This window comes from Lucilia sericata, unplaced genomic scaffold (genome assembly GCF_015586225.1).
Source record: "Lucilia sericata isolate MDLA Ls3-8-SP2 unplaced genomic scaffold, ASM1558622v1 Contig000359F_arrow, whole genome shotgun sequence".
Taxonomy (NCBI): Eukaryota; Metazoa; Arthropoda; class Insecta; order Diptera; family Calliphoridae; genus Lucilia; species Lucilia sericata.
The window spans coordinates 107,501-117,169 of NW_023994378.1; the positions used below are offsets into that span (position 1 = coordinate 107,501).

A 9,669-nucleotide genomic window follows, 5' to 3' on the forward strand; every position below is an offset into this window, starting at 1 on the left:
GCTTAACTCCAAAGTTCAAATGTTTAAAAGTTAGTAATGGAAGTTGTTGGCTGCGTCTTAATTAAATTAATTTAAATCTACAAAAAATAAGGGTTTTGATTTAAATAGGAAGTTTATGTATAGGGGCTATGAAAATGTTACTATTTTCAATGATTTGTTAACCAAAATTCATAAAAAGCCAAGTTCGTTGACCTAATAATATAAAAAATTTCACTTTTTTAAGCCACAAACTAGAGTAATGACTCTTAAATTTTGTCTTTCAGGTTGTGCCATTTTACTCAAAAACATTAACCTCATTATTATAGATTAGTTATATTTAAGGTTTAATTTATATTAAGTTTGTTGTTTTTATTGACCTAAATTATTTAATTATTTACATTTTAATACCTGACTACAAAAAAAGTACTATAAAATGTGCGCCAATCAACTGAAATGCACAAAATTTTCTGATTAGCCGACAGACAAGCCAATTTTTCCAACATTTATTGGCTTATAATTAGAAAAAAATTGCACCTACAACCACTGATTGCAAATTCCTTTGATTAAATTTCAATATATCTTTTCAGCAATAAATAAATATTTGTTACAAAACATACTTACTTGTCTTTTTGTTAGGTAATAAATTAAAGTATTATTAATTTCTAGGATTTCGCTTTAAGTATATTTAATTAAAAACTGAAATTACTACGTCCGCGTTTTAAGAAAAAAATATTTACGCACACACACGTCAGTTTTCTATTTTATTGTAAGAAAAAAAAAAACTTTCACAGTCACAATAGCGAAATGTCAATAAAAAAGTAATTGTCATAATCCAGCAGTGCTTTTCAAACTATAAAAATAAACAGAGTTGTTTGCGGCCACAATTCACAATAAAGTAAACAATAACAAAGTTTATATTTTTAAGGTTAATTTTAAGCGTGCAGTAATAAATAAACAAATTTTTTTGTTTATATTTAGTTAATTTTACTTTAAAATTATTAATATTTATTAAATTTTGTATATTAAACTATTGTTAACATGATTGACGATGACATTTCTTTACCGGCTGATACTTTAGCCATTTTAAATCAATTTTTGGCTGAAAAGGCTCAACGAGAGCAAGAGGAATTGGATAAGATTGAACAAAAAGCTGGCAAAGAAGCAGAATTTGAGGAGGATTGGGTATGTTTATAAGGCGTTAGTTATGTTACTTGATTAAATTTTAATATATTGCAGCAACTGAGCCAATTTTGGTATAGTGCTGGCACTAAAAAGTCTTTGGGTTCTGCTGTCAGTCAATTACTGGAAGAGGTGCAAGATAAGTCGGCCTATAGTATAGCTTTACTATCAAGTCCCTCTTTATATGCTACTGTTAAGGAAATACATGAAAACGGTAAGTTTTTGAAAAGAAATCAAGTTAAAATGAATAGAAAGATAGATGGAAATCAGGTCGTTCCGAAGATTCATTTGCCATGGGAAGGCTTGTATTTGATTGCCCAAATTTTTAAAAGGCTTTTTGATTATTCGTTTAAGTTGAATCAAATCAGAACAACAATAAGATCTTATGGTATTGAAACAAAGTAATGATTTACTATTAAATGATGCAAACAGAAAGTTTTTTTATTTAAAATTTGTAATACAGGAAATTTTAAATTCTAACAAATTCGTATCGAACCTATGACCTCATAAGACTTTAAACAAAGCTATTTCTTTACAGTGAAAATTTTTGAATTCGACAAACGATTCTCAGCTTATGGAGATGATTTTGTATTTTACGATTTCAACGAAGGCGACAATGAAAACTATCTTAAGGAACTTTGGCATAAATTCGATGTAATCATTGCAGATCCACCCTTTCTCTCCGAGGAATGTATAACAAAAATATCGAAAATTATAAAAAATCTTTTAAAACCTCAAGGAAAAATTATATTCTGTTCCGGCGAGATCGTGGAGCCCTGGTTGACTGCCAGCCTGCCGGTAAATAAATGTAAATTTCAACCTGAACATGAACGTAACTTAGGCAATGAATTCGTTTCCTATGCCAATTTCAATTTAGATGATTTTATAAAATGTTAATAAACCAAAAATCAATTTTTTAGAAAAAGAACATAAATTACGTTTTAATTTTCTCTTAAACACAAAAGTGGTATTCGTTTTTTTGTTTTAATTGCAAGTAGGTTTATCATTATTATATATGTAGTACGTGTTTATCTTTTTTTGAGTTGTTTTTAAAGCTTAAATGCAAAATAAACAATAATATGAAAATGAATGTTGATGATGGCTTGCTTCGTTTGTCTATTTGGCGGCTTCAGCTTCTTTACGTTGTTGCACCAATTCACGTAAGCCATCTTCTTGATCTTTAAGAGATTTCACCAAAAATTCTTTCTTTTTGCTTAGCAATTCAATGGCCTTATCACATTTCTCTTGTTTAGCTTTTAAGTCACCACGCATATCCTGGACGCTGGTTAACACAAACATACGGCCTACGGATAAATATACTCTAAAAAGGCAAAAGTTAAGGAAATTTGTGCTTATACAGTAATAATTAAACACACTACCTGGTATCATCTGTTAAATCACTGGTACCCTTTTCGGTCAATTGATATTTCTGTTTACCGGTCTTTACCATATCACACTTCATATCAATCATATTCATTTTCTTGGTAGTTTCTATTTTATTTATTTGCATTTCGGTGAATGCCTGCAAGTAGAGTTTTAATAATATGGTTAAATTTTGTATCAAATCAATGGACCTCTTTTGGTGGCCCAGCGGCTGTGAGTCATTTTATTGCCTGCTGGATTTTTTAACCTTTTGGGCCACTTACCTTTTTTAATTCCATATCCATTTGTTCCATTTTGTTGTTTTCTTTTGTTTGCGTAAGAATTTACCAGATATTTATTCAATTTTCTTAATAATTTTTACAAAAAAGGCAACACCTGCAAAAATAATTTGCTATTTCTCGGTATGAAGTTTTTTCTACAAAAAAAAATTAATGACAGTTTATGTTTGACATTTAACGAGCAGCATGACATGAGCTTTTAGTGTTGATAAGTGTTTGTATATAAGTTAATAAAGACTATTGTGAATGATTTCGTGTTTAAGCGACTAATTCGAGTCGCTGCTTTTACTTCAAACACTTTGTGTTTGTAGCAAATACGAGATACGAAAAATACATTGCTGTTTGACAGACCAGAGTTTCCTATATCGTCAAACAAATGTATTTTAAATGGGACATCAAACAAATTCTGCAACTCTTTGCGCGCAGTTGCATGTTTTCGCGCCAATTTTTTGCAAATTCTTTATTTGATATCTTTTGTCATTTTACATACATTTTGAGTTTGTAACAAACGTAGAACGTGTTCAGTTTGGAAATTGTTTGAATTTTTTTAATCTTTTAAATCTAATATATTTGAATATTTTAATTTGCTATAATAATTCAACCAATTTTAATATAGTAGGAATATTACACCAAACCTTTATTAAAAAAAAAGAAAAAAACAAAAGAAAACTTTTTTATACAAAATATTTAAACTTAAATATTAATATACGAAGAATTTATTATTTTTATCAAAATGTTATTAATTTTTTTTTGTTCTGTTTCCCATTTTGCTGTAAAAATTGCCTTATTTGCAAACCATAGATGGCAATATCAAAAACCACCTGTAAAATCGAAAATTAATAAGAAATTAGAGAAAAAAAAAAACAAAAATTTATGAACAAATATTGAATTCTACGTTTTTTTTTTAACACCTACTTGATTTTTTAAAGAATTTGTCAATTTTTAAAATTTTATTATAATTTCTCTACCTCAACAGCATCTCTTTGGTTTTGTTTCATAACAATGGGCCTTGCAGGCACAGGGCCATGTACAAGGACCACCTGTTCTTGGCAAATAACGTGCCGGACATAGTATGGTATAACCTTTATAGAATTTGTAAAGATTTGAAATATTTCAAATGAATAAAGAATTGAAAACTTACATGTAGAATTAGAAAATTGCTGTTGATCACCTAAAGTAATTTCAAACCAATTCCAAAATTTAGAATTGAAGTTTCTATCTCAAATACCACACGCATAACACCGATGTTTAAACAAATGTATACAAATTTACAAACATTTTAGACTAGACTATAGACTAGTATATAGATATGACTATAGACTAGACTATAGATATAACTATAGGCTAGACTATGTACTGGACTATAACCTAGACCATTGTCTAGTCTATACTAGACTATAGACTAGACTATAGCATGGTATATAGATTTGACTATAAACCAGACTGTATACTAGACTACAGATTAGGTTATAGACTTGACTATATCTTAGACTTTAGATTCGATTTTAATGAATATAAAACAATGTAGATTTTTAAATTCTATTGAAATTCTGAAAAAGTTATACCAGACTTTTTAAAACCTAACCTCACAAATTCTTTAAAAAAAACAACAAAATCTATTTAAAACATTCTTAAAACATTTAAAATTTTTCCCACTTACATGGATAGCTGGTCGGTGTATTACAGCTATTCCAAATTCTTGGATCCGGTATACCGGCTTCGGGCAAAGGCGGACAACATAAGGGGGATGGTGAGCAAGGTATTGGTGAGGGGGCACCACAAGCTGAATTCGAAGGACCACAACAGGCAGTGGGGGCATCACAATTTCCATAAGGTGGTGGTGGAGAACATGATGTAACACAACGTCGTTTCTTAACGCCCATCGTAAGATTAGCATAACGCAGTGGAAAAGAGGCAGGACAACAGCCGGGAGTGGGAAAAGACATGCAAGTAGAACGACCTTGACATAAAGCTCGAGGACATTTGTCCTGTAGACCATTACGTTTGATGCAATCACAAGTTGTATACATAATGCCGCAGCGTAGCTCACGACTACGACAGGGTTTGGGCTATAAATAGAGAGAAAAAGAGGAAAGGAATCGTTTTATTTCAAAAAAAAGGGAAGATCACTGCTTGATTTGGCTCTCGGTTATTGTCAAGGTGGTAGGAAGCAGCCACCTTGATACGAGCAGCAAATCAAGGCTTAATCTACCACTCTTCCAACTCACCTTGACAATATTCCTCGAGCAGTTATAAACATATGAAGACATTGTTTAGCAAGCTGGTCCGCAGGGATTGCAAGGCCCCATACTGGGTCCACAGGGACCGCAAGGCACCTGAGGGCCACAGGGACCACAAGGACCACATTGAGTATTCCAAGGAGTGGGGGCACATGGATAGCAAGGGCCGCATTCGGGTGCTTCGAAAGGACAACCGGGAAAACAAGGCTTACAAGGTCCACAAGGCCCGCAAGGTCCAGAGGGCCCACAAGGTGTGGGAACATAGGGTCCAGAAGGCATGGTCATGCCACAAGGTCCACAATTTGGAACACAAGGACCACACGGGCCGCAAGGCTCACACAAGGGATATTGGCTGGTTGAAAAACATGGTAAGGGACCACAAGGACCGCAGGGTGTATTAGGTCCTATAGGACAGGGAGGACAAGCAGCACTGGGTTTATAATTAATCGGACCCGTTGGATAACAACAATATTCCCTGGGAGGTGGTACATCTAATGTCTGTGGTTTGGGCTGACATAATATCGATTGACAAACTTCTCGCGGTTCGCAAATACGTTTGGGATAGCAGACAACATACGGATCTGGTATCATCGAGGGATAATATATAACTCTAGGTTCTCGCACCATTTGCGAGACCCATGTCAGCTTGGGCACTTTTATCACTCTCGTAGTGTCGACTACTTTGGGGATAGTTATTTGACGACAACGATTAACGACCATAGGTTCTGGTATAACTTTTTCAGTAAAAACTACCCGCTTTTTACAAATTAAACGCGGGGGCTGTTGGACCGTTATACATTTGGGTAATGGAGGTGGTATGCGTGGGGCACATTGGGGAATAGCATCTAATTGCGCACCATTGTAACATTTTGGAGAACACTATTCAGCATCCGAAAATATAAACAGCATCATGGAGATATTCGATTTTAAAGTATTAAAATATAAAGGAACGAAAAGGAGAAGAACATTTAATGATTTTTAAGTTGTCATGAAGGTTTACATCTGGAGATCTCAAAACCTACAGTTGTAAAATCTCATTCTGTAACTATCGAAATTATTTCACCTACCTCAAATGGTGCGCAGCAGGGATCACAGGGACTGCAGGGACCACAAGGTCCGCAGGGTGGGCAAGGTCCACAAGGAGGGCAGCATGGGTCACACATTTTGAATTTTTTACTTTTTTAATATTCTGTAATTTCAACATGTCTTTTATTTGATTTTTGAATTCTTATTTGGTTACTTACTTTTTAAGAAAGATTTTTTTTTTAAATTAAAGATTTTTTTAACTAAAAATTTTGATTTGAAAAGTACAGCTTGTTGGCTTAAAAAATTTAGGAAATAAATAAATTTTTTGTGAAAAATTTTTGTGACACAATTTTATAAAATTATTAAAATATCAATGTTTATGAGAAAAATTAAAAATGATTAAACTAAAGTGGAGTTAAAAATGAACAAGTAGATTACTAATATATAGTCTTGACTATACATCGTTCAAGCCTATAGTAAAGTCTAAAATCTAGTATATAGTCTAGTCTATTGTCTAGTCTATAGTCTAGTCTATAGTCTAGCCTATAGTCTAGCCTATAGTCCTAGCCTATAGTCTAGCCTATAGTCTAGTCTATAGTCTAGCATATAGTCTAGTCTATAGTCTAGTCTATAGTCTAGTCTATAGTCTAGTCTATAGTCTAGTCTATAGTCTATTCTATAGTCTAGTCTATAGTCTAGTCTATAGTCTAGTCTATAGTCTAGTCTATAGTCTAGTCTATAGTCTAGTCTATAGTCTAGTCTATAGTCTAGTCTATAGTCTAGTCTATAGTCTAGTCTATAGTCTAGTCTATAGTCTAGTCTATAGTCTAGTCTATAGTCTAGTCTATAGTCTAGTCTATAGTCTAGTCTATAGTCTAGTCTATAGTCTAGTCTATAGTCTAGTCTATAGTCTAGTCTATAGTCTAGTCTATAGTCTAGTCTATAGTCTAGTCTATAGTCTAGTCTATAGTCTAGTCTATAGTCTAGTCTATAGTCTAGTCTATAGTCTAGTCTATAGTCTAGTCTATAGTCTTAGTCTATAGTCTAGTCTATAGTCTAGTCTATAGTCTAGTCTATAGTCTAGTCTATAGTCTAGTCTATAGTCTAGTCTATAGTCTAGTCTATAGTCTAGTCTATAGTCTAGTCTATAGTCTAGTCTATAGTCTAGTCTATAGTCTAGTCTATAGTCTAGTCTATAGTCTAGTCTATAGTCTAGTCTATAGTCTAGTCTATAGTCTAGTCTATAGTCTAGTCTATAGTCTAGTCTATAGTCTAGTCTATAGTCTAGTCTATAGTCTAGTCTATAGTCTAGTCTATAGTCTAGTCTATAGTCTAGTCTATAGTCTAGTCTATAGTCTAGTCTATAGTCTAGTCTATAGTCTAGTCTATAGTCTAGTCTATAGTCTAGTCTATAGTCTAGTCTATAGTCTAGTCTATAGTCTAGTCTATAGTCTAGTCTATAGTCTAGTCTATAGTCTAGTCTATAGTCTAGTCTATAGTCTAGTCTATAGTCTAGTCTATAGTCTAGTCTATAGTCTAGTCTATAGTCTAGTCTATAGTCTAGTCTATAGTCTAGTCTATAGTCTAGTCTATAGTCTAGTCTATAGTCTAGTCTATAGTCTAGTCTATAGTCTAGTCTATAGTCTAGTCTATAGTCTAGTCTATAGTCTAGTCTATAGTCTAGTCTATAGTCTAGTCTATAGTCTAGTCTATAGTCTAGTCTATAGTCTAGTCTATAGTCTAGTCTATAGTCTAGTCTATAGTCTAGTCTAGTCTAGTCTATAGTCTAGTCTATAGTCTAGTCTATAGTCTAGTCTATAGTCTAGTCTATAGTCTAGTCTATAGTCTAGTCTATAGTCTAGGTCTATAGTCTAGTCTATAGTCTAGTCTATAGTCTAGTCTATAGTCTAGTCTATAGTCTAGTCTATAGTCTAGTCTATAGTCTAGTCTATAGTCTAGTCTATAGTCTAGTCTATAGTCTAGTCTATAGTCTAGTCTATAGTCTAGTCTATAGTCTTAGTCTATAGTCTAGTCTATAGTCTAGTCTATAGTCTAGTCTATAGTTAGCTATAGTCTAGTCTATAGTCTAGTCTATAGTCTAGTCTATAGTCTAGTCTATAGTCTAGTCTATAGTCTAGTCTATAGTCTAGTCTATAGTTCTAGTCTAGTCTATAGTCTAGTCTATAGTCTAGTCTATAGTCTAGTCTATAGTCTAGTCTATAGTCTAGTCTATAGTCTAGTCTATAGTCTAGTCTATAGTCTAGTCTATAGTCTAGTCTATAGTCTAGTCTATAGTCTAGTCTATAGTCTAGTCTATAGTCTAGTCTATAGTCTAGTCTATAGTCTAGTCTATAGTCTAGTCTATAGTCTAGTCTATAGTCTAGTCTATAGTCTAGTCTATAGTCTAGTCTATAGTCTAGTCTATAGTCTAGTCTATAGTCTAGTCTATAGTCTAGTCTATAGTCTAGTCTATAGTCTAGTCTATAGTCTAGTCTATAGTCTAGTCTATAGTCTAGTCTATAGTCTAGTCTATAGTCTAGTCTATAGTCTAGTCTATAGTCTAGTCTATAGTCTAGTCTATAGTCTAGTCTATAGTCTAGTCTATAGTCTAGTCTATAGTCTAGTCTATAGTCTAGTCTATAGTCTAGTCTAGTCTATAGTCTAGTCTATAGTCTAGTCTATAGTCTAGTCTAGTCTATAGTCTAGTCTAGTCTATAGTCTAGTCTATAGTCTAGTCTATAGTCTAGTCTATAGTCTAGTCTATAGTCTAGTCTATAGTCTAGTCTATAGTCTAGTCTATAGTCTAGTCTATAGTCTAGTCTATAGTCTAGTCTATAGTCTAGTCTATAGTCTAGTCTATAGTCTAGTCTATATAGTCTAGTCTATAGTCTAGTCTATAGTCTAGTCTATAGTCTAGTCTATAGTCTAGTCTATAGTCTAGTCTATAGTCTAGTCTATAGTCTAGTCTATAGTCTAGTCTATAGTCTAGTCTATAGTCTAGTCTATAGTCTAGTCTATAGTCTAGTCTATAGTCTAGTCTATAGTCTAGTCTATAGTCTAGTCTATAGTCTAGTCTATAGTCTAGTCTATAGTCTAGTCTATAGTCTAGTCTATAGTCTAGTCTATAGTCTAGTCTATAGTCTAGTCTATAGTCTAGTCTATAGTCTAGTCTATAGTCTAGTCTATAGTCTAGTCTATAGTCTAGTCTATAGTCTAGTCTATAGTCTAGTCTATAGTCTAGTCTATAGTCTAGTCTATAGTCTAGTCTATAGTCTAGTCTATAGTCTAGTCTATAGTCTAGTCTATAGTCTAGTCTATAGTCTAGTCTATAGTCTAGTCTATAGTCTAGTCTATAGTCTAGTCTAGTCTATAGTCTAGTCTATAGTCTAGTCTATAGTCTAGTCTATAGTCTAGTCTATAGTCTAGTCTATAGTCTAGTCTATAGTCTAGTCTATAGTCTAGTCTATAGTCTAGTCTATAGTCTAGTCTATAGTCTAGTCTATAGTCTAGTCTATAGTCTAGTCTATAGTCTAGTCTATAGTCTACTCTATAGTCTAGTCTATAGTCTAGTCTATAGTCTAGTC

General features: G+C 33.0%; 4 protein-coding genes across 6 annotated transcripts in view; 1 reads left to right on the forward strand and 3 right to left on the reverse strand.

Moving 5' to 3' along the window:
• LOC119604069 (Krueppel homolog 2) overlaps positions 1 to 812 on the reverse strand; it is a 10,918-nt gene extending 10,106 nt beyond the window's left edge. Inside the window, exon 1 of the mRNA XM_037956494.1 lies at positions 601 to 812. The gene's annotated coding sequence lies outside the window, so the exon portion shown is untranslated. The remainder of the gene's footprint in view (positions 1 to 600) is intronic.
• A 59-nt stretch (positions 813 to 871) lies between these two features.
• On the forward strand, positions 872 to 2,088 carry LOC119604070 (protein-lysine N-methyltransferase CG9154). Its single transcript, XM_037956497.1, has 3 exons — positions 872 to 1,161; positions 1,216 to 1,372; positions 1,697 to 2,088. Exons 1-3 carry the CDS (start codon positions 1,018 to 1,020, stop codon positions 2,053 to 2,055), a joined length of 660 nt encoding a protein of 219 aa, XP_037812425.1. The 5' UTR covers positions 872 to 1,017; the 3' UTR covers positions 2,056 to 2,088.
• A 15-nt stretch (positions 2,089 to 2,103) lies between these two features.
• Positions 2,104 to 3,050, reverse strand: LOC119604071 (prefoldin subunit 1). The gene is made up of 3 exons (XM_037956498.1): positions 2,805 to 3,050; positions 2,538 to 2,680; positions 2,104 to 2,479 (listed from the first exon to the last, which is right to left on the reverse strand). Exons 1-3 carry the CDS (start codon positions 2,832 to 2,834, stop codon positions 2,275 to 2,277), a joined length of 378 nt encoding a protein of 125 aa, XP_037812426.1. The 5' UTR covers positions 2,835 to 3,050; the 3' UTR covers positions 2,104 to 2,274.
• A 455-nt stretch (positions 3,051 to 3,505) lies between these two features.
• On the reverse strand, positions 3,506 to 6,437 carry LOC119604078 (DBF4-type zinc finger-containing protein 2 homolog). 3 transcript variants are annotated; one of them, XM_037956511.1, is made up of 5 exons: positions 6,304 to 6,403; positions 6,127 to 6,248; positions 5,048 to 5,938; positions 4,480 to 4,888; positions 3,506 to 3,640 (listed from the first exon to the last, which is right to left on the reverse strand). In XM_037956511.1, exons 3-5 carry the CDS (start codon positions 5,087 to 5,089, stop codon positions 3,630 to 3,632), a joined length of 462 nt encoding a protein of 153 aa, XP_037812439.1. In that variant the 5' UTR covers positions 5,090 to 5,938; positions 6,127 to 6,248; positions 6,304 to 6,403; the 3' UTR covers positions 3,506 to 3,629. The 3 variants fall into 3 exon arrangements, with proteins under 3 accessions (XP_037812439.1, XP_037812438.1, XP_037812436.1); XM_037956510.1 differs by lacking the exon at positions 5,048 to 5,938 and having other exon boundaries at positions 6,304 to 6,424; XM_037956508.1 differs by lacking the exon at positions 3,506 to 3,640 and having other exon boundaries at positions 4,591 to 4,888; positions 6,304 to 6,437.
• Between the last annotated feature and the right edge of the window lie 3,232 nt (positions 6,438 to 9,669).

What these genes read in the sequence shown, in the direction of transcription:
- LOC119604071 (XM_037956498.1), bottom strand. Translation starts at nt 2,834, where the DNA reads ATGGAACAAATGGATATGGAATTAAAAAAG. An exon ending in TGGATATGGAATTAAAAAAG is followed by an intron (nt 2,681 to 2,804) that starts GTAAGTGGCCCA and finishes CTCTACTTGCAG; the next exon opens with GCATTCACCGAAATGCAAAT. An exon ending in GATTTAACAGATGATACCAG is followed by an intron (nt 2,480 to 2,537) that starts GTAGTGTGTTTA and finishes TTGCCTTTTTAG; the next exon opens with AGTATATTTATCCGTAGGCC.
- LOC119604078 (XM_037956508.1), bottom strand. Translation starts at nt 6,222, where the DNA reads ATGTGTGACCCATGCTGCCCTCCTTGTGGACCTTGCCCACCCTGCGGA. An exon ending in CCTGCTGCGCACCATTTGAG is followed by an intron (nt 5,939 to 6,126) that starts GTAGGTGAAATA and finishes GATGCTGAATAG; the next exon opens with TGTTCTCCAAAATGTTACAA.
- LOC119604070 (XM_037956497.1), top strand. Translation starts at nt 1,018, where the DNA reads ATGATTGACGATGACATTTCTTTACCGGCTGATACTTTAGCCATTTTA. An exon ending in CAGAATTTGAGGAGGATTGG is followed by an intron (nt 1,162 to 1,215) that starts GTATGTTTATAA and finishes AATATATTGCAG; the next exon opens with CAACTGAGCCAATTTTGGTA. An exon ending in TAAGGAAATACATGAAAACG is followed by an intron (nt 1,373 to 1,696) that starts GTAAGTTTTTGA and finishes ATTTCTTTACAG; the next exon opens with TGAAAATTTTTGAATTCGAC.